This window comes from Mus caroli, unplaced genomic scaffold, assembly GCF_978045245.1.
Source record: "Mus caroli unplaced genomic scaffold, Mus_caroli_1 scaffold_1, whole genome shotgun sequence".
Lineage (NCBI taxonomy): Eukaryota > Metazoa > Chordata > Mammalia > Rodentia > Muridae > Mus > Mus caroli.
In genome coordinates, this window is record NW_028227256.1 from 155,853,271 (window position 1) to 155,873,227 (window position 19,957).

General features: G+C 43.0%; 1 protein-coding gene across 2 annotated transcripts in view; it reads right to left on the minus strand.

Annotated features, from left to right (window-relative positions):
• The window catches only part of Brinp2 (BMP/retinoic acid inducible neural specific 2), a 103,509-nt gene that overhangs the window by 30,036 nt on the left and 53,516 nt on the right, over nt 1-19,957 (minus strand). For both annotated transcript variants that reach the window (XM_085842441.1, XM_021166491.2), the window contains exon 2: nt 18,558-18,902. In XM_085842441.1, coding sequence (XP_085698567.1) covers nt 18,558-18,826 — 269 coding nt within the window. In that variant the 5' untranslated portion in view covers nt 18,827-18,902. The remainder of the gene's footprint in view (nt 1-18,557; nt 18,903-19,957) is intronic.

The window sequence follows — 19,957 nt, forward strand, 5'->3', positions numbered from 1 at the left end:
TGAATCATATGCAGGCCAAATTCCAAGCAACAGAGAAGCTTCAGCAGGGATTTAGACTGAGTCAGCTCTGAGCCAGCTCTGCATTTGAAACCAAAAGGGAGTCCCAATGGAGCGCCATTGAGCTCATTAAATGACTACAGGTTGTTCTAATTCAAAAATTATAAGTAGAAAGCGGTATCTCCAAGTCACTACCGGTCAGCACCATGTCCTGTGTATCACAAAGTCAACAACAAATCTGCCAGCAAGAGCCTCCCTGCAGGATCTCACAGCATCTGAAGATGAAAGATTCAGAAAGAACACAGCTGGGGTCTTCCACCCAGGTGCTGTTTGCACTACAGCACCACTTTTCAGGCTTGTAAACTGAGAGCATTGATTCAGCCCCATGAAGAGCCATTAATTATGAAGGTTTCTTGCCTGTAAAGTCCTAAAGGAGAGACATTTAAAAATAGACTATGCTGGCTATATAGATAGGTAGGTAGGTAGGTAGGTAGGTAGGGAGGTAGGTAGGTAGGTAGATAGATAGATAGATAGATAGATAGATAGATAGATAGATAGATAGACAGATAGACAGATTGCAGATACATACATATGTTATTAAAAGGTGATAGATAATAGATAATAATAGAAGATAGGCAGGTGATGGATGGATGGATGGATGGATGGATGGATGGATAGATAGATAACAGATCTGATAGATGTTTAAGAATAAACTGTGAGTGCTGACACTTTATATTAAGAGCTAGAGTTTTCTTTACTACTAGTTTTCTAATGAATTGTTATCTTTCCACCTTTGTTAGGAAAACATGTCCATCACATTACCAAGGTCAGCTATAAGGTCGTCATCTGGAAAGTCACATTTTGAATCTTCTGAACTTGCAGCTCTCTGTGTGTGCATTCACCATGGTACCCCTGCAGGGTTGGCAGCATCCTAGCCTATAGTCAGTGCACCCCTGTGTGCTAGGAACCATTTGTTCCTCCTGAGGTAGATTCTGGGAATCACTGCGGCTTCTTGCACAGTCAACCCATCATCACCTGCTCACTCAGGCGGCAGTTCTCAGAATAGGGCTGGGACTCCCTGAGAGGTAGGGAGAAGTCTTAAGACAGCCACAGAGTCCAGGATGCTTAGCACCAAGTACCATCTTGCAGTTTGTAAATGGCCCATACAAGTGGACTCATATAATAAGCCCTGGTGTTTCTTTCCATTTTATTCCCTTCTAATTTCTTTTCAGTAACCTCTATTTTGGGGAGGCACTTTGATGCTCAAAGGGATTGCTGTTTTACAAGGGTCTAAATATACCATGAACATAAGAAAAATAATATGGCTGGATTTTCTAGCAAAATGAAGAAAGACATAGCATAAATAAACCATTTAAGAACTTTGGAATAATGGACAAGCCTTAAGCCCAAACCACAGATGATCTTATCATCTTTCCTGACTTTTCTGAGTCTACTTTAAACTGCCAACCAATGACCCGTCCAAATATATCTCAATCCACAACTAAATGTGGGTAAATGTAAATAACTATTCTTTGAGCTCACTTTTTTCTTAGAGAGATGTCTGTCTGGCCAGCTTGCTTTCTTCTTGACACAAGAAGTTCAGTGAGACTCACTGATTGCTGCTGACTTTCCTAATGAGTTTCCAGAAAAAGGTCTTCTCTTGTTCCATGTCTCTACCAATGTCTTACATACCCAGGGGTCGATGTGACACTCACAAAAGCACTCATTTTTCTTTTTCCATAGGACCACAGCTTTAATCTCAGAAAACTCACAGGAATGGTCAAAGCTAACATAGGCATTGAGGAATTCCAGTTGTTCACCTCAGAGACTTGGCTCAGATGGTTCCGATTCTCCTCCTTGATATACTAGAGGCCTAGAGATCTATAAATGGCTTGGCTCCCATACAGAGTGCAGTATTTCTAGATATATCACATCATCAAAAGATTTCTATCTCAACAACAGATTACTATAATGTTCTTGGCTATTAGAGTTTCTACTGCTATAATGAATGAGACATGATTAATCTGAGTCATAAAAAGAAATGATAATAATAATAACCATAATTTCTTATATTGGTATAGTGAAATCTTTTAGTATTTTTTAAAAACTCCAAACAATTTTCAGGCATGTTTAGCAAATTTATTATAAGGACCTTGGAGGAGATGAAGAGAATATTATTATTCAACTATTATCCTTTTACAAGGTAACAAGTAAAGAGACTGGAAACAGAGAAGTGGCTCGCCCCAAGTCTCAGTTGATTAGCAGTTGAATTAAACTAGCTTCTGGGTCAGGCTACTAATGATTTTCTGTCTTTGGCTGAAGGCTGGACTTAAGTTCAGGTTCTACCACCCACCTTTGTCATATCTCCCAAGTAATTCTGCTTAGTTCTCTATTGTGAATGGGACAAATCCCTTGGCTTTTCAATTTGGCATCATTGGGTTAAACAAAATCTCAACCCCTATGACCTTGAAGGCCAAAGAGCAGATGTGACAGTGGTTTATCCTTGATGTTCTAGTGCCCTGTCCTTACTGTCTGGAAGAACTCAAGAAGCCTGGCCTGGAGGTAATTTAGCAGCCTGCTGTGTTCTCAAACAACGGCCCGTAAACAATGATTGGCCAATTTTATTCTAATCTTTTCAATTTTGCTCTAATTAAAATCAAGCTGCAGCTTTCAAACAGTTTAATTAAGGCTGATTGGAAGAGGTGGGGAGGGGAGAGTGAAGCTTAGGGGAGGAGGAAGAGATCACTGTTTGGTGAGTCACACTTGTCCCTGTGGAGCTTGGGGACTTGAAGGGGGCACCAGAAGTGACACGTCTGTAGAATCTACATGAAATGCAATCGAGTGCTTGCAATGGAGGGACAGTGAATCTGCAAGACCAGAAGGAACAGAAATGGATAGTGAGTGTTTTTGAAGACATAGAAGCCCTGTCTTTGCCTTGGCCACTGGATCAGCTCTTCTAAAGCTCATCTGTTCACCTATGGAGAAAATTACCCTCCTCTCCATTATGCATCTCCTGTCGAGTTTGTTTACTCAGCAAGCCAACAGTCCGTGCTCTCCTTCTCCCCAGTAGACTTCTTCCTATGCTTCCCATTAGCCATTTTACTTCAAGATGGTTCCCACAGGCTCAAGTTCCTTCGAGTACTCTAAAAGCTTACTCCTTTTGAAATGAGATAAGTCTTCTGTTATTTAGAGGTATTTGATTTTTGGTACAGGGTACTTTTTTTTTGACCAACTATTTTTAGTTCCTATAAGAATTTCCAGATCTCTAGCCCTTCACATCCAACTTTCTCTTTTTGCACTTGACCTTATCAAGGCATTTCTTTCTAAATACAGGTTGATGAGTTCCAAGACAGAGACATTACATTGGGAAGAAGTGAGAGTACACTAAATGCATCATCATCTTCATCATCATATCCATGATCCTCATTGCGGAACCAATGCTCACTGGGCCACAATGTCACCAGGAATGGGACTGGATGTTTGATATATTTAAGAATCATTGCAGAGACCTTACAAAGATCAGTGTAGTAGACAGACTACAATTTTGCCTGTGTTAGGTCCTTAATAGATGGCCTGGTAGAATCATTCACTTATAAGGTTAAAACTTATTTCTCAACCCTATATACACACAGTTGTATTACTTTGCTTTGGGCAAAAGAATGAAGAGAGAAGTGACTGTTGGAAAATTCCTGGTTAATTCCTCAAGAGCCATTGCCTGTTGCCTCTCTCTCAGCTGCTCCTCTCTCTTCTCTAGAAAAACCACACCCTTCTGGTATTCTAGTTCTGTTCTTTTAGCTTTGCCCCTAAAATAAACCATTAGGAGGCAGATCTACCCCACTGACCCTTTGTAGATCTTCAGTGTGAAGCAAAGCTCTTACAGCCAATCTACATACATGCTATGATAATGACCATTTTAACCCACTGAATATTGTTCTATTTTATATGTGTAATCAGGGCAATAGTTAAGTAGTAAATATCAGCTCTATTTCATTTCTGCGTTAGCAGGTATGAATATAAGTATCTTTATCAAGGAAACACAGCTTACTAAGTGGTGAAGTCTCTGCTCTTTCTAGTCTCTCTCTTCCCTTAATTCTCTCACTTGACTACTGTGTCATTATCTAAAGATAAAGCATTATCATGTAACAATAAATTTGTGATCACTTAGCACCTTGTATCTCTTTACAGCCCTGGATTCTTTTTCATAAGACATGCTGAAGGAAGGCTGCCTCTATACCCTATATTTGTGAAGGTGACAGTTTCAACTTAAATTTAAGACTTTGCATTTTGCTTTCTTACACTCCACCTCTTGTGGCAGAGATTGAAAAGTTGTTCTCTCTGCTATTTTCATTTTCTCTCTCGGGCTCACAGATGCTCAAGCCAACCTGCCCCTCACACCCACAACTTTCTCTTCATCTGTAGCCATGTAACTGAGTTCTGGACCATAGAAGGTGAGCGTAGGCCTGGGGGAGGAGGACTCCCATCCGTTCTTCCTGTGCTCTATTTCCTCATCTACCAGGATGAGTCTAGAAGATGCTGGACTTCAGGCCTCAGGGGATGGCACAATAATTTAGGTCAATGGAGTCTCAACCCCAAATGAAATCCTGAAGCAAATACGTTCACCCTTCCCACGAATTAGATTGTAGTGTGAAATGAGCAGAAAAGGGCAGACTATCATGCCACCAAGATTTGGGGGATTGTTTGTTTCAACTGTTAGCCTGCTTTGACTGATACGATCTGAATTCTATCAGCCTGATTTTCCAATCAGGAGAAATGCCATTAGATTTTATTGTGAATCTGGATATGACTCCCTGTCTGTGACTTGTACTGTGAATATGGTCTCCCTGGTCAAACAGCTGTGACTCTACTTCTCAGCTCTACAGGTCTCTCTTCTAGCTTTTGAGATATGCACGATGAATGTCATTGGTCTTGAGGCTGTTGGTTCTTGGGTGGGGAAGGTCTTCACAGTGAAAGCGCTATCACCATTAAGGATTTATTTTAAACTGTCCAATAACTATAAAATCAAAAGATTAACTTGGGTTACATTGAAAGAGAGTAGCACATAGATTTTAAGTGATAAATTTGATTTATGCATGGATTTTCATGTAGTAAAACAAGTTTGATAGAGTAAGACTACCTCTCATCTCTTTGGTCTTTCTGCATAAACCTCTCTGCATTCTTCCTTGCACATTTATCTAGATTTACCACTTTGTTATTTTCCATATTTACCTCCTTCATACACACACACACACACACACACACACACACACACACACACAATCTGTCTTGAAGTCCAACAAATTTATTTGTAGTAATCTCCAAGTAATTGAAGTAGTATTATTCCACCAATTTTACTGTTGAGGAATTGATGCTCACACATGCAAAGTCACTGAAGTCACTGTTACAATGCTACATACTGATCAGAAATGCAACTGGAATTCAGGCAGCTTATTCCAGAGCTTGATATATCAGTTGCTTCTGTATGCTGCATCTAGTTCAGTCCTACACAGCCCAACAGTTACTGAATAATTTCAACCTCTTATTTTGTCTTTCTATGGTAAAGACATGGGGACTGAAGATAAGAAGATGATGTAAGATGTGTTATTTGCCCCAAAGAGCTCACAAGCAAAGATAAGTAAGCACACAAAATCATAACCATAAGTTCTAGGTCAGGAATATGAAGATGGTGATGGGAAATCTTGGTAGATTTAAATCCAACCCTCTGGCAAGAATCAAGGTAGTCTTGCTTGAAGGGAGTGCAGGAACCCAACATGAAAAAAAGCTGTGCAGGAAAAGGAGATGAGACACAGAAAGAAATGCTGTCAAATGAGCCTCCTGTGCCTGGGCAGATCTGGAGCTGTGCACTAGGCCTGGAGCAATGGGAGTGGAAACTATGTGGCCTGGGTTCAGTATTCATTGTCTATTGGTAGAAGTAAAGGATTGACAGACACAAATTTTATGAGGAAATAGATTTGGGGTTTATCTTTTGGGTCACTGGGACCAACAGACAAGTTCAATTGCAGATGAAGGCACACATTCAAGTGGTCAGTAACAAATCCACAAGGCTGGAACTGAAGCCCTACTATTCATATGGTGACAAGCTTAGAGCAGAGGTGGCAGTTTTCAGCAGTGGCATGCTGCTTCTACCACGAAGAACAGTAAGGACCCCAGGAGGCCCCAGCAATGTAGTAGGACAAGTTCTGTTCTGGGCATGGCTTTACCACCAAGATTAAGCCCAGTTGTGCAAAGCACCAGCCAACCAGGGGTGGATGGGATTCTTGGATAACCTGGAAAACAAGTCAGTACCTATCTCCTGCATTTAACTTGAGTAAAAATCATTTAGATTCTCCTTATTTCCCCACATATTTCCAACTCTTGCAGTTCTGATGCTTGAGCTTCCAATATCCCTGTATCCCGAGGTGTGCCAGTGAGCTACAACCAGTGCTGCTCATCACCCAGAACTGCAGAAATGCTCTGAAGCAAAGCTGGGTGTCAGAAGCTCTAAGATGGGCAACAGATACTGAGCTGTGACAGTTCTTAAGAACTCTGAAAAGCTAGCAAACAAGTTAGTCCCTGGGAGCCAGAATTGGTTTAAGGAGAGAATCTTGTCAAAAGAAATCGTATTTGTTTTCTTTAGGAAGAAAGATGAAACAGGGAGAGTTTCATCTCTCCCTGTAAAATAAACAAGACCAGCTTAGGAGAGAATATGAGAGAGGAGAGGGAGGAGAAAGGCAGGAACCTGGGAGGGGGTGCAGGGGGGGTAGTAATGGCAAGAAGGCAGAGTCAGAATGACTCTAAGCTTATCCCAGAGCAAAGAAGGCAGAAACATAATCAATGGGGAGAAAAACAGCTTCCGTAAGATCTTCCTAGTCTACCCCAGAGCTGAGGCAGGAGGACTACCATGAGTTGAGTTTCAGCTTCACAATGAGCTCTACTCAGTGTGTACGACAGAGTAAGTATCTCTCTGAGAGAGATAAAAGAAGGAAGAGAAGAGGACAGAAAAGGAAGGAAAGAGGCAGGAAAGGGATAGAGGAAGGGAAGAAAGGAAGGAAGGGAGAAGGGAGTCTTTTAAACTCCTGTACAATGGAAATGGGCTTTGGTAAATCCCTGTGCTGGGAACTGCTCCAGCCAAGGCATTTTAACTACCCTTGTGAGATCGTAGAGCTGGTTGTCGGCACTAGTTGGTTTTGGAGTTTCCTTCTGATTAGACATCCAAGTATTCCTTGGTTCTTATGATGTGCCATTTCATGTCATCAGACTTCCTTGCACACCCAGATACTGTCTGCATTCTTGGCTCCTCATCTCAGGCTCATAAGCCCTGCGCTTCTCAGATCTTAAGCTTCTGGTCTGGCTGTGATACGCAAGTAGCAGAATGCAAACAGCTCAACTTTAATGCTTGCAGAACAACCAAACCCCAGCCTGGCAGCCCCAAGTCAGATTTTTTTTTCTATAAAGTCACACACATGCATGTGGCTTTTTCATGAGCCGGGCCAACATCGAAAGGTTCTCAAAGTCCCCTTGTCTCTTCATGCCCCCTTAATCAGATTCATAATTTACAACAGACATAGAACCGGCAAGTTGAGAACTTGGCTTCCCTGCCAAAGTTTACCTCTGTAACTAATAAACCAATGATGTAGCCCATGGCAAGGGATCATTAGGTGTTTACATGCCTCTGTGGATCCAGAAGCAGTCAGTCCCCAAAGAGCCTCCTTTCCTGTCCTTTCTTCGTCACTAGCATGTCCCCAGGTAAAGCTCGGGCTCTCCTGACACACTAGGAGAATGAGAATTCTCCCAGGCCCTGGGGTTGTAATGAAGGTGCTGGCAACATTATTTTCTTCCCCTCAGAGCCTCCTGCCCAGAGCATGGGACTATGTGCTCACTCCAGCTCACAGGCATGAAGACATCCTTGGGGGTTTGTAGGAGGTTGGGGGCGGGGGAGAGGTATATCTCTGATTTGGAGAAGCTGGTAGGGATAGGGTGAAAGGATTATGGTGCATCTAATAAGAAATGGAAAGGCATGGCCAGTGAGCTCTGAGAGATTCCTTCTTCTTCCCTAAGCATGTCTTGGCAAGGCCAGCCCTAATCTCCCACAACAATGCTGACAAATTATACAATAGGCACAGGACTCCCAGACTCTAGACACCTTTCACTCTCCCATCTGACAGCACAGTGTAGTGTGGATGACAGGCCAGGCAGACCTGTCGGGACATATACATGAAAACTTGTTTGTCTTTGTTGAAAAAACAGAACAGAACAGAGCAAAACAAAACACAAATTAAGTCCAAATTTGCAAAGTTTCCCAAATAAGACATTTGCTGTATTGTAATTTTCTTTCAGGTTTATGTAGTTATCCCTTGAAATATGGGGCATTTGCAAATGGACAAGTATGTTTGTAAATCGGTGTCTACCTGCTCCTAAAAGCTCGGGCCAGGGATTTACTCAAATTTACTTAACACTGAATTTTTATAAGTCATTGCCAGGCAAGAAATAAGATATCCTGTCTGGGAAATGACATTAAATGTCCCTCTAGTAGAGGATCCAGTTTACAGAAATCCGATTTGCACTGCATCCCATGTGGGAAAGTACCAGTTGTGCAAAGCCTACACACACAGGACTTGGTGTGGGTTACTCTGTGTCAGGAAAATCTGGTGTTGCCTCCTCCTCCTCAGGGTTCCCCGGAGTCCTGTGCAGATGGGGAATTCTGGTAGAGATTGAGAATTGCAGGAACTCGAGCTAGAATCAGCCACTTACAGCCCCTTGAGGCCTGTCTACTGTATCTCAAGAATCTAATGAGATGCTCAGAAGAAAAGAGAATGGGGAGGGCACTATTCTCTGGGATATTAAACATCCCTAGCTCTGATGATTATTTTTTAAGCTACATATTAATCATTGAATAGTCAGGCCTCCTATGTTGGGGACTGAAAACTGATCTTTCTCCTGCTTATGGGACAGACTTTAGCATTCAAGATCTTGACCCACTATGCAGATGGACAAAGATCATGGCCTCATGGAATTCTTAGTAGAAAAACTTTGATCAGGGGCTGGAGAGATGGCTCAGTGGTTAAGAGCACTGGCTGCTCTTCCAGAGGTCCTGAGTTCAATTCCCAGCAACTACATGGTGGCTCACAATCATCTATAATGAAGTCTGATGCTCTCTTCTGGCACACAGGTATACACGCAGATAGAGCATTCTATCTACATATTTATCTACATAAAATAAATAAAAGTAAATATTTTAGAAAAAGAAGAAAAGAAAAAAATTAATTAATATATTATGTTGCATGTTGGGGTTGGGTGATGGCTTGGTAGGTAGGAGTGTCTATTGCACAGCGTGAGGACCTGAGTTCTTGTTTCAGCACAGAGAAAGTCAGGCATAGCTACATGCGATTGTAACTCCAGAGCTGGAAGGTAATGTTGAGACAGGAGGATTGTTGAGGGTTAATAGCCACCACCATAGCTCCCTCCCAATGGCCATCTCAAGATCCAGTGAGGAAAGACTGTGTCTCAAGGGGATAGGTAGAAAGCAAGAGATGGTGCTTAATAACTGGTCACTGTGCAACGTAGCAAGAGTCTGTAAGCCCCAACACAATGTGTGCACACACGTGTGTGCTTCAAGCATATAGACATACAAATGTTGACTGTTTATATTAGCTCTTATTCGTATCATTAATATTAGGGCAGAGAGAATTCTAAGCTTTCTTTGTCTGTGTTTTTTAAAAAAGTGCTAAGCTAGAGAGACAGCCTAGTGATTAAGAGTACTTTTTGTTCTGTGCAGTGACATCTCTGCTCAACAAAGCCTCTTGTTTTGGAGACACTCATGCTTCTGGTCTTCTCCTCAAAGTCCATTCACTTGCTTTCCTGTGTACATCACCCACTGGGGCCCTCACTATTTCACTTAAGATTGAGTCACCCAGTCAGCTGAATAAGTAGGGTCCCGTTGTTTTTAGCTTGGGGCAGGGATGAGGTAGTAGGATTAGAATCCATGACTTACACTGGTGTCTAAATCTTGATCTGCAAACATACCTTCACTATCTTGTAGTACACACAGATGTCTCTGATCCTGCAGAGAGACATGAGTAACCACCATGGGAGTCAAACCCCTCTCACAGGGATTTTTAATGCACCCCAGACCTGTGCCACACCAAATGAATGACTCTCCTTTATTGGTCTTCCTGGAGGACTGACCTCCCTCTACCTGGACTGTCACCCAGCACTCACTTAGACACTCACTAAATAAGTACCCAGTGTGCACAGGCCTTGTTGTGGGCCACTTGCTGTTCCAAGCTCTGTGTACTGAAATAATTTTCTTGTGGGAGATGCGGGAAGCTCTGTAGTGGGAGAAATGCAGCAGACACTGAATGAAGGGGGTGGAGAGAGAGAGAGAGAGAGAGAGAGAGAGAGAGAGAGAGAGAGAGAGAGAGAGAGAGAGAGAGAGAGAAAGAGAATTCCTGACCTAGAAAAAGCTCATCTCTTGAAGAGATGAAAAAGAGAAGAACACGTGCCCAGCCAGTGTCCCTGTCTGCTTGCTCTAGAGTTTCTGTGAGGAGCAATTCATTCATGAATAAAATTAATTATTTCTTGAAGCAAGAATTAATCCTCTTTTTCTCTGCCTGACTGACTCAAGATCTCTGTACTAAATCTTGTCTGAAAACATAACTGATCTTGCTCCCCTTCCTTGGCCACCCTGGAGGCTCCCTTTACTCCGCCCTCCCTCCCTCCCTCCCTCCCTCCCTCCCTCCCTCCCTTCCTTCCTTCCTTCCTTCCTTCCTTCCTTCCCTCTTGCTTGCTTGCTTGCTTGCTTGCTTTCACCATGTGTATCAGAGAGCAGGCACATAAATGCTAGGCTTGAGTGTGGGGTTCAGATGACAACCTTGGGTACCAGTGCTTGACTTTTACCTCGTTTGAGACAGGGTCTCTTGCTGTTCACCATTATATACCCCAGGCTAGCTGGCTCACAACCCGCTGAGCATTCTTCTGTCTCTGACTTCCATTTTGATGTGGAAGCTTTGGGATGACAGAAACACTCACTGAGCACAGCTTTGCCTGTGTTCTGGGGGTTCAAAGTCAGGAGGTCTCCATGCTTGTGTAGCAAGCACTTACCACAGAGCTATCTCCTCAAGTCTCCCTTCATTTTTTGCACATTTTAATTTTGACATTTCTCTCCACCCTTGCAGCATTAACTCAACCTGGATATGGCCCTAGGAGATATGGGGTTACTTGGGGTAAGAGTCATTGTATTCTAAAGGGCCATGGGCCTGACATTCTAACTCAGCCCCCATGAAGCCGATCTCTTGGCCATCCATTTAGTTGTATTTTCCTCCTGGGTCTTGAGGAGCTAAGTTTCAATTTGTTTTCTAGTGTCTACTCTGTTCTCAAACTTCTCTGGATTCTCCAGAAATCTTAAGGCCCCTATTTTACTATTTTTTGTATCCTGTTATAGTGCCCGGAATATTTTTGACAAGAGACCCTCCATAAGTATTTGGTTAAGTATTTGGTATAAGGTATAAATGATGCTAGATTTGCATGTGAACCACCAGCATTCTAGAACTTTAAAGAACAGCTCACTATTTTCTCATGAGGTAAGTACTGACAGTCCAGTTTTTTTAAAGTAAAACCAAGAAGAATTTTATTTGGCATTACCTTCCTTGAACACAACTGCTTTTAGTTTGTGTAATGTACTCCCAGTGTTACAAAATGGCATGCCGCTACCTCTGAGACTCTATAAAATTGCACCCTGTAAGAAATCCGTGTCTAGAGATACAACGTGGGAGCAAAAAGATAAGAACAGGAAAAGGAAGAGCATACTCTTACATATCTTGGCATTCGGAGTTGGCACATGGCATTGGCTGTCTGAGCCCTAATCTCTTGGACTACTTCAGTGTCTGTAGCCTCACCTCACCAGCTCAATTGAGAGAGCCTCCAGCCACCTATTAGGGCTTGCTTAAGCATTACCTTTCAAGCCCTCTTGCCTATCTGTGCCAAATAATCTAACACTTTCTTCAAAGGAACTCACCTAGAAATTCAATCCAGTCAAAACCTCTATGCCCCTTATTTCATGGTTTGTTATTTCATGAAATCTAGCGAAATACCAAGCAGATCTGGCTCTCTAAAATCCTTGTTGAAAATACCAGTTGCTTTCCTCTGAATTGCAAGGGCTTGTGTGCTCTTTATAACCTTGCTCCAAGAGAGCAGTAGACATTATTATTTAATTGTTTATAGACGCCAAATACCAGAACATCAGAGAGGTGTGCTATGCAGGAGTGGTAGGTGTTCACAACAGCGGCAGGGACAGGAATTTGCGTAAGGAGAAGGGTATGCTGAGGTTCAATTTCTGGAATGAAATTCCTTGACAGACCAAAATGCTTTTATGTTTCATCTACCATCTAGATTAACATTTCTAGGTCAGAGTGACCATACAGTTAGCCAGCCACCCCACACTCTTGGATAGTGTACCTTCTAAACCATTTTGTTTGGTCTTTTCCCCGTGTCCTTATTCCTCTAGCCTGAGAAGGTGTGTCAATGACCAAGACTGAAAGCTCATCCTTGCCATATGCCTCAAAGTGTGATCACTTTGGATCATGACACCAGTTGATAGACATCCCTTCCCTCCTTCGGTCTTAACAAGCTCCCAAATCCAAGCCCAATGATTTCAGAGACCAACCAGGTTGCACTGGGTCCTAGTCACTCTCCAGAAATGACAACTTTCTGTCCTGCTTATCTGTGTTCCTGAGAACCATGGCTCCTTCATGGAGTCCTGCGGCAGCTTGGTAACACACACTTCCTCTATTTCTGCTGCTGAAATGAATGCCTAAGAAATCACTGGGATTTACCTAAGCAGCCTGAGGTTGCCTTTGGTTGCCATTTATTTATGTGGATTGTGATCTCTTAATTGGAGATGGTGCCTCTCCTAGGGTTCGCTATTTATCCAAATCAGTATTTTTTTGTCAGCAGGACGTGGTCTGGATGATAAATCAGCTCTGGTGCTCTTCCTGACACTGAATCCGAAGCTGCTCTCTGCCTCCCAACATCCCCATCTCCCAAGAGGCAACCACAGGCTGCTCCCAGGCCCTGCAGCCTTTTCTGCTTTAAAATTTTTCTCTAAGCTGTTGCAACTATTCCATGAGTTTATGTACTAATAACTATTCCATGAACCTTGGTAATAATAATTCCCAAATTTAACCTCTCTCAACTGCTATTCTCTTCCATTTGTAATAGTTCCTGTTCATAGATAGCCTCTGCTACAGATGTAGGGTGAGGGGCGGTGGCCTCCCTGGATATTGTTTCTTCTTATCCACCTTGGCCATCTTTCCCCTTGTTTTTGCTTTGATGTAAGGTTTTTGTATATAGGCCCAGGGTAACCTTAAACTCATGATGCTCCTCCTTCCTCCTCTTGATGCTGGAATTACAGGATTGGATTACAGGATGTGCCACCAGGCCAGGCTCATCCTCGTTCTCCCAGCTCCACACACTACCTGTGATCAGGGCAGAATTCCACGAGTCTCAAGGCCATAGTAATTAATCAAGGATCTTCAATGCTGAGCTTGATTCTGTGGGTCTGGGGAGAGACTTGAGGGTCTGTCTTCTTAGAAAGCTATCAGAAGATGTGATGGGTCTAACCCATGAACCACACATTCAGGAAGGTAGATCGAATACTTAGTTCTTCCTGTCACCTTCTTTACATGTGACTTATTAAGGGATCTCATTTTGCATCCTGTTGGGTTGCAAACAGGTTGCCTTTTCTCAGGGTTATTCCTGTGTTGCCTGCTGTGAACTTCTTTGCCTTATTAACTCTTGCTATTCACCACACACCCTGACTTTGCCCCTGCATATCCTCCATGAACTTGGAGTTGAACTGTTTCCTTCTTAGGGTCAAAGAATTTGTAGATTTTCCCCAGAACACAATGTAATCTCAGATCCTTCCCTTCCAAAAAGAGGTAGACACAGAGGTAGTGAGGCCAACCTTCTGGGAGCACACCTGGTTCTCTTTTTCTCCCAAGCACCATATTACACTCACTATTCTGTATGATGCCTAACTTTCTCAATTTTCATTTATTCTTTCCCTGAGTTTTAAGTGTTTTATCATAGTGGCTTGGAATTTTTCCAATCCCATGATTATCTCTCTATTAAAACTTTAATACAAAAAGAAATTCAAAAAAAATCAGACTGCTCATTACTTTGATTTATAGAACAGAGAGAATGGAACATTACTGCTAGAGTGTTTTGAGAACCCATATTTACATTCTCACTGTCTCAATTTAGGGGCCTGATTAGGTTGTGTATTGTGATGAAGATGCACTTAGCAGTCAAAGGGAAGTGGCATGGGCTCGAGTACCGAGCAGGAGACTTCAAGTCAGGAGCCCTGGTACTATTTCTGGCTGTGATTGGCTCCCTCTCTGACCTTGAACAACTCCATCTCATTGCCAAAGACCCTAATAGGCGCTATCTGCCTTGTAGCATGGCTGAGAGAGGGTAGGCACTTAAGTGTTTATTATAGTGGGAGTCTGAAGGGAAGCAGGAGTGAGGGAAATTGGAGGTCACAAATGGAACTGGAGACAGGATCTCTGTTTCTACAGCTCTGATAAGTAGCTGTTAAGAAATGGTGTCTAAGAAGTGGGCTGATTGTTTAGATCATGTTTCTGTGGGAGAAACAAAGGCTAAGAGGTTAGTCAGTAGGATCTTAAAGCTTTTAGGTAAATGGCCAAGACCATCTTATTATTAACAGAGGCTTGCCCAGACAGCCCAGTCTTTTCTGTTGAGCATTACACCCTGGGACCTGGAGCTTTTGCAGTGGTCAGTCTCTGGAGGACATGCTCAGAGACTTCCACTCTGCTACCCCTGGCTGCAGGAATAAGAACTAAGCCCAAGACAGCTCCATTTATGCCCAAAGCCCTCTGGCTTCCTCTAGTAGCCCCGGGGGGAGGGAGAGTACACGTTCCCCACTCGAGATCTTCTCTCTATAGAGAGCCAGGTTGAGGGGTGAATGTGAAGTGCTCTAAAACAACAAACAAAAGAATCCTCCCATTCTAAATCCGTTTCTGCACACTAAGCCCTAAACAGAAGTCATAACAGTCACAGCTATGATTCCTATCTCATCTTACCATTTTGCTCAGACAAACATTTATTAAAAATTCAATATCAATAAGTAATATTTAGTAATCACTAGTCCAACTGCCTTTTATCAACTAACTCATTTAATTTTACATCAGTCCTGAAATGGGCACCGTTATTGTCTCCATTTAACAAATAAGGGAAATGGAAAATAAGGACACTGAGTAGTTTACCAAACAGCATGCAGCTGATAAACTTCAGCTCCACAACTAGAACCAGGACACCTTGCTCTACAGTATTTACCCTTAAGCACCTACACCTATAGAAAACCAATATAAAAGAATAAACAATGTTCTTCCGAAGTCCATGGGTAGAGAGACTGAAATTATTCTAGAATGGTTAGATACTTTCTCAAATTGAGAGTGCACTCCCAGAGTTAACTAAAATCACATGGGATGAGATGGGTTAATAGTAGGACCTTGCTGTGCAAGCATCTGCAGCAGAAAGGAAGGTCTCCTGTGATTGAGAGCCTTATTAAGTAACTCTGCACCTTGCATTCCAGCCCCTTAGGAAAATCTTATTCTTTGCTACCTATTGATCCCCCTTTATATAGAAAGCATATAAGTACACTATCTGATTTCTATATACCAAAAAGCTTCCTTAAAGGATGGAATGAAAGACTCATTCTTCTTGGGACACAATAGTTTTTCACAAAGCCCTTCTGTATTCTCTGTCAGCTGCTTTCTTCTCAGCCCCCTTAGAACAGTCAAGGAGAAATTTGGATATGACTCAGTGTATATTTTTCCCAGTTTCCTGTAACCTGCTTTAGTCAGCATAAGCAAGGTTCTGAATTTATCAGAGGCAATTGCCATGGGATTCCAATAGAATAGGGCTATAAAAGAATTCACAACGGGACAACATAGAGCCCTACCAAGATCTATAAAGGCAACATTTTTGCTTAATCATTGAAGGCAAAAACCTCCCAGAAGGCTCCTCGAGCAATGGCCTGTGGCCATTCTCCTCTGGCCCCATCAGAGGGCCACAAATCAGAGTGCTGCTTTCCTTTCAGAGTGATGGGTTACTGTTTCCTCAAGTACAGGTTCATGTGCAATAACTGACCCCAGAAAGACTGAACAGCACAGTGGAAGAGCTTGTCACATTAAATGATCAGAAAACCATTACTACCTGATGGAGGGTTGATAGTGCAGAAGTTATTTCAGAGACTCCCCTCAGGCCAGTTCTGAGCCATCTTCCAGGAGTTAACTGGCTGCTAAGCTAACTAGACTTGGGTTTGGGGCTTAGTGAGGGGAAAAGAATCTAACAAGAAGAGAGAAAAAAAGATACACCTAATTGTGGAAGATAAATTAGATTTCACTTTACTGGACAGGATGAATTCTCTGCTAAAAATAGAGGTTTAATTTTTTGTAAGAAGGAAAAAAGAGCACCCTAAACTTACCTTATGGAGAGTTTGGGGCACACGTGCGTAGATTCTTACACATTTACTGAACGTTGAGTTAATACTCTGGCTTCTCTGCTTTTGCCTGAGCAGGTGTTAGTTTAGCTAATCCAAAGCCTAAGTCGTTCCCTCTCTCCCTCGGTGATTCTGTGGGAATCTCTTCTGTATTCTTAGAAGAAATTCAAGAACCAATATCATATAAGCAAGGGGTATACACTGCAGCCTTTTCCAGAACTGGCCTAGGCTAAGCACAGGAGATACATATAGCAAGCAAGGAAAGATAGGAAGGTCCTCGGTGTGCCAGCTGCCTAGCTGCCTGGCCTTGTCCTCTCTGTGTCCATGTTTGGGAGTTGTAAATCATTGTTAATGGGCTCCCTAAGTGTCTGTTCTATTGTCCTTCCATTCCATAATCTTCTTACACCTTGTTTCTGATACCCCATATTAGCCTAAACACATTACTATGTTACTATAAATGTTAAAAATGAAAAAAAAAACCCTTCCCAATAAAATGATTTCAAATAGCTCCAATTCTAGTCTACAAACTCAGACTCTGACATCTGACTATTGGAAAGTTAAACCTGTATGTTTGTTATAAGTTATGTGACTTTTCTGGACTCTGTTTCCATGTCACTAAAAGATTAGGAAGGCTTATAATAAGAAGACGATTTTCTTAAGTCATGTATAGGACCAAGACTAAGGCTGATGAGATATCTTAGTCAACAGGCACTGAGGACTTGAGCCCATCCTGGACCACACAGGAAGGCAGGGGGAAACCGAGTCTTAAGAGTTGTCCTCTAATTTCCACATGGGCCTGGGGTGGTATGTGAGGCTGGCCACACACACACATGCACACACACACACACACACACACACACACACACACACACCACACCACAGAGAGAATCATTAAAAATATAAACAAATTAATTAAAATTTCAAGTGTTAAGCCAAGCAAGAGATCCAAAGACTTAAGTATAGTCATAGAACTAGAAATGCATATGTCCAAAAACGTGACCAAATGTCTAGATGTTAAAGAATGAGAGATTTCGTGTTTCTTGTTTCCATATTTTCTTCCTATTGTTCTGCACTAAAATTGATTTAAAAAATGGGCGTGGTGGTTGAGTTCCACGTCAGACAAGGCTGTTACACGGAAAACCCTGTCTCAAAATAAAACAGCAACAGTAGCGACAACAATGTCAACATACTAATTTAGAAAATAAATGTTCTTAAATAGAGAGCACCAAATCAGAGAAGCTCCCGGATATTAATGGTGCCTTTAATGCTAAAGAGTTCAGCAAGGAAAAAGAGAGCATTGGCAGAGTGGGAAAGAATTCCCAAAGGACAAAGGGAAATTTGAAACCAGAGACATATTTGTATGAGCCCCAGCCCTACTGGGTCAGTAGGGTAAGGAGCTTTCTACTTTTGCGGTATGGTCTAGCACCCAGGAATATGTTGGACTAACCAGACATACCCATTTGCCTTTCTTATGAGATGTTCCTAAAGATGGGCCTCTGCCTATGTCCAAAGTGAGCTGAGCTTGGGTTGTTGTCAAGGGTGAAGGTATGTTTGTCCCTGACCCAGCAGTTTCCCCAGACCTCTGAGGCAACAGGGAAGCTTCCCTCCCTTCATTTGCATGACTAAGTAATTACAATTCACAAAAGTCCCTAACCCATTACTTAAAGTTGGGCCCAGCATTTGACTCTGGCCTCCTCCAGCAGCCTGGGCCACATGCTGTCAGCATGCTGCTGAATTTGTCCTCAATTTATAAGCAGAACAATCTATAAATAGAAACCCTTTTGCTAAGTCCCCAGGAGGCGTCAGCAGGTTTTCTAGTTTGTATGTGTTTTCTTCTTTCAAAAACAAACAAACAAAAAAAAAACAAAAGCAACAACAAAAACAAACAAACAAAACAACACAAAACACACACGGGACAGGCTACCTGATGTTTCTCTATATTTCACCTGCAGTTCAACTTGAGGGCATTCTGATTAGTTTAGGGTTTAAGGCTTGACACACCCGCTGTACACAGCCTTGTCTGAACGCTGTAGACTCCACTCACCTGTAGATCCTGTATCTGGTGGTGAACCCCTGGCGGTAACGCTCCATGAAGTCAGCATACTCCTGGGCTCGGTGGAAGGGGCCTCGGTCTGTGAGCAGCCAGTCCAGGGGAGCCTGGCCAGCTGAGGAGACATGCTGTTCCGGGACCACAGCGGCCACCGTGGCCGAGACAGCCAGCACCCACCCGGGCACGCCTAGCGCCAGCAGGACTGCCCATGGGGCGGCCTCCGGCCAAAGCCCTCTAAACCAAGAGCTGCACGGCCACCTCATGCTTCTCCCAGGCGGTTAGTGTCTTCATTCTCTCGCCAAGCTCTCCCACTCCGTGCTGCTCCTCCAGGGCGCCAAACTAGAAAAGTACAAAGAGATGTGAGATGGGTACAGGGCCATATCCTGTCTGAGGGCATCATCCATATAACTGGAGGGGAATTCCTCTCTACTAGTGTGGTAGTGCAACCAACTGATGCCCTCAGGCATTGAGCTGAGGGCTCAGAATGTATGATTTTATTTCTTTAGACACAAACTTATGAGGAAACACCACTGTCAGCATCTTCCAGATGAGAAAAAGGGGTTCAGGTCAATACAATGAAGTATGTCCTTCCAGCCATGAAGAAGAAAGAATAGCATTTAAGCTCAGGGGGTATGAATCCCAGTGCCTTTCCTACATGGGCTCCCACAAACATATCAACATATTTCTGTAATTGCCTTATAGACTGAGTGTTGCTTTCCCAAGCTTGGCACTTGGCTAGGAGAAGACTTATAGCTAGAGCATCTAATCTATTCTTTTATCGAGGGTGATATGCTGATCAAGTCAGAATAGGGGATCAGAGGAGATCACATGCCAAGAGTCCATGGAACTCCTCTCTTCACCAGACAGAGCACCCCCTCTTTCTTTTACCCTGCTCATTCAGCTCACGAGTGTACAAAGCATGCAGGCAGACATCTGTCTTGAAGGAGGGAATGAGTATATTCCCTGCATTCTCTGAGTTTGAGGGGAGATGCCCACAATAAGGCTGCTTCTGTCCTTCTCTCTTCCTGACTGCCTTGTGACTCATCACAGGCCTCTGATTTCCAGTGTCTACACGTTGTCTAAGCACAACTAGTCACCTTTCTCAACCTCTAGATGCAAGGAATCATTCAACACTGTGCAGTTTCCTGGAATGGCTGCCATTTCTCCAATCTTTAATTTCTAGCACATGCTGTCAGAGCTCTGTGCGTGGCTCTCGCCAACACCACTCCAGCATGTGCCAGAACATCTTCCAACACCCAGTACCTGTAATTCATGGTCTGAGGATTGTCTCTGGCTGCCAAAGCCTAGAGATAGGATGCCTTGGGGGTGAGGCAGATGTGACAATTCTCTGAACTTTCACTCTCTTGCAGGGGTGTGCCAAGAGGGCTTTCACT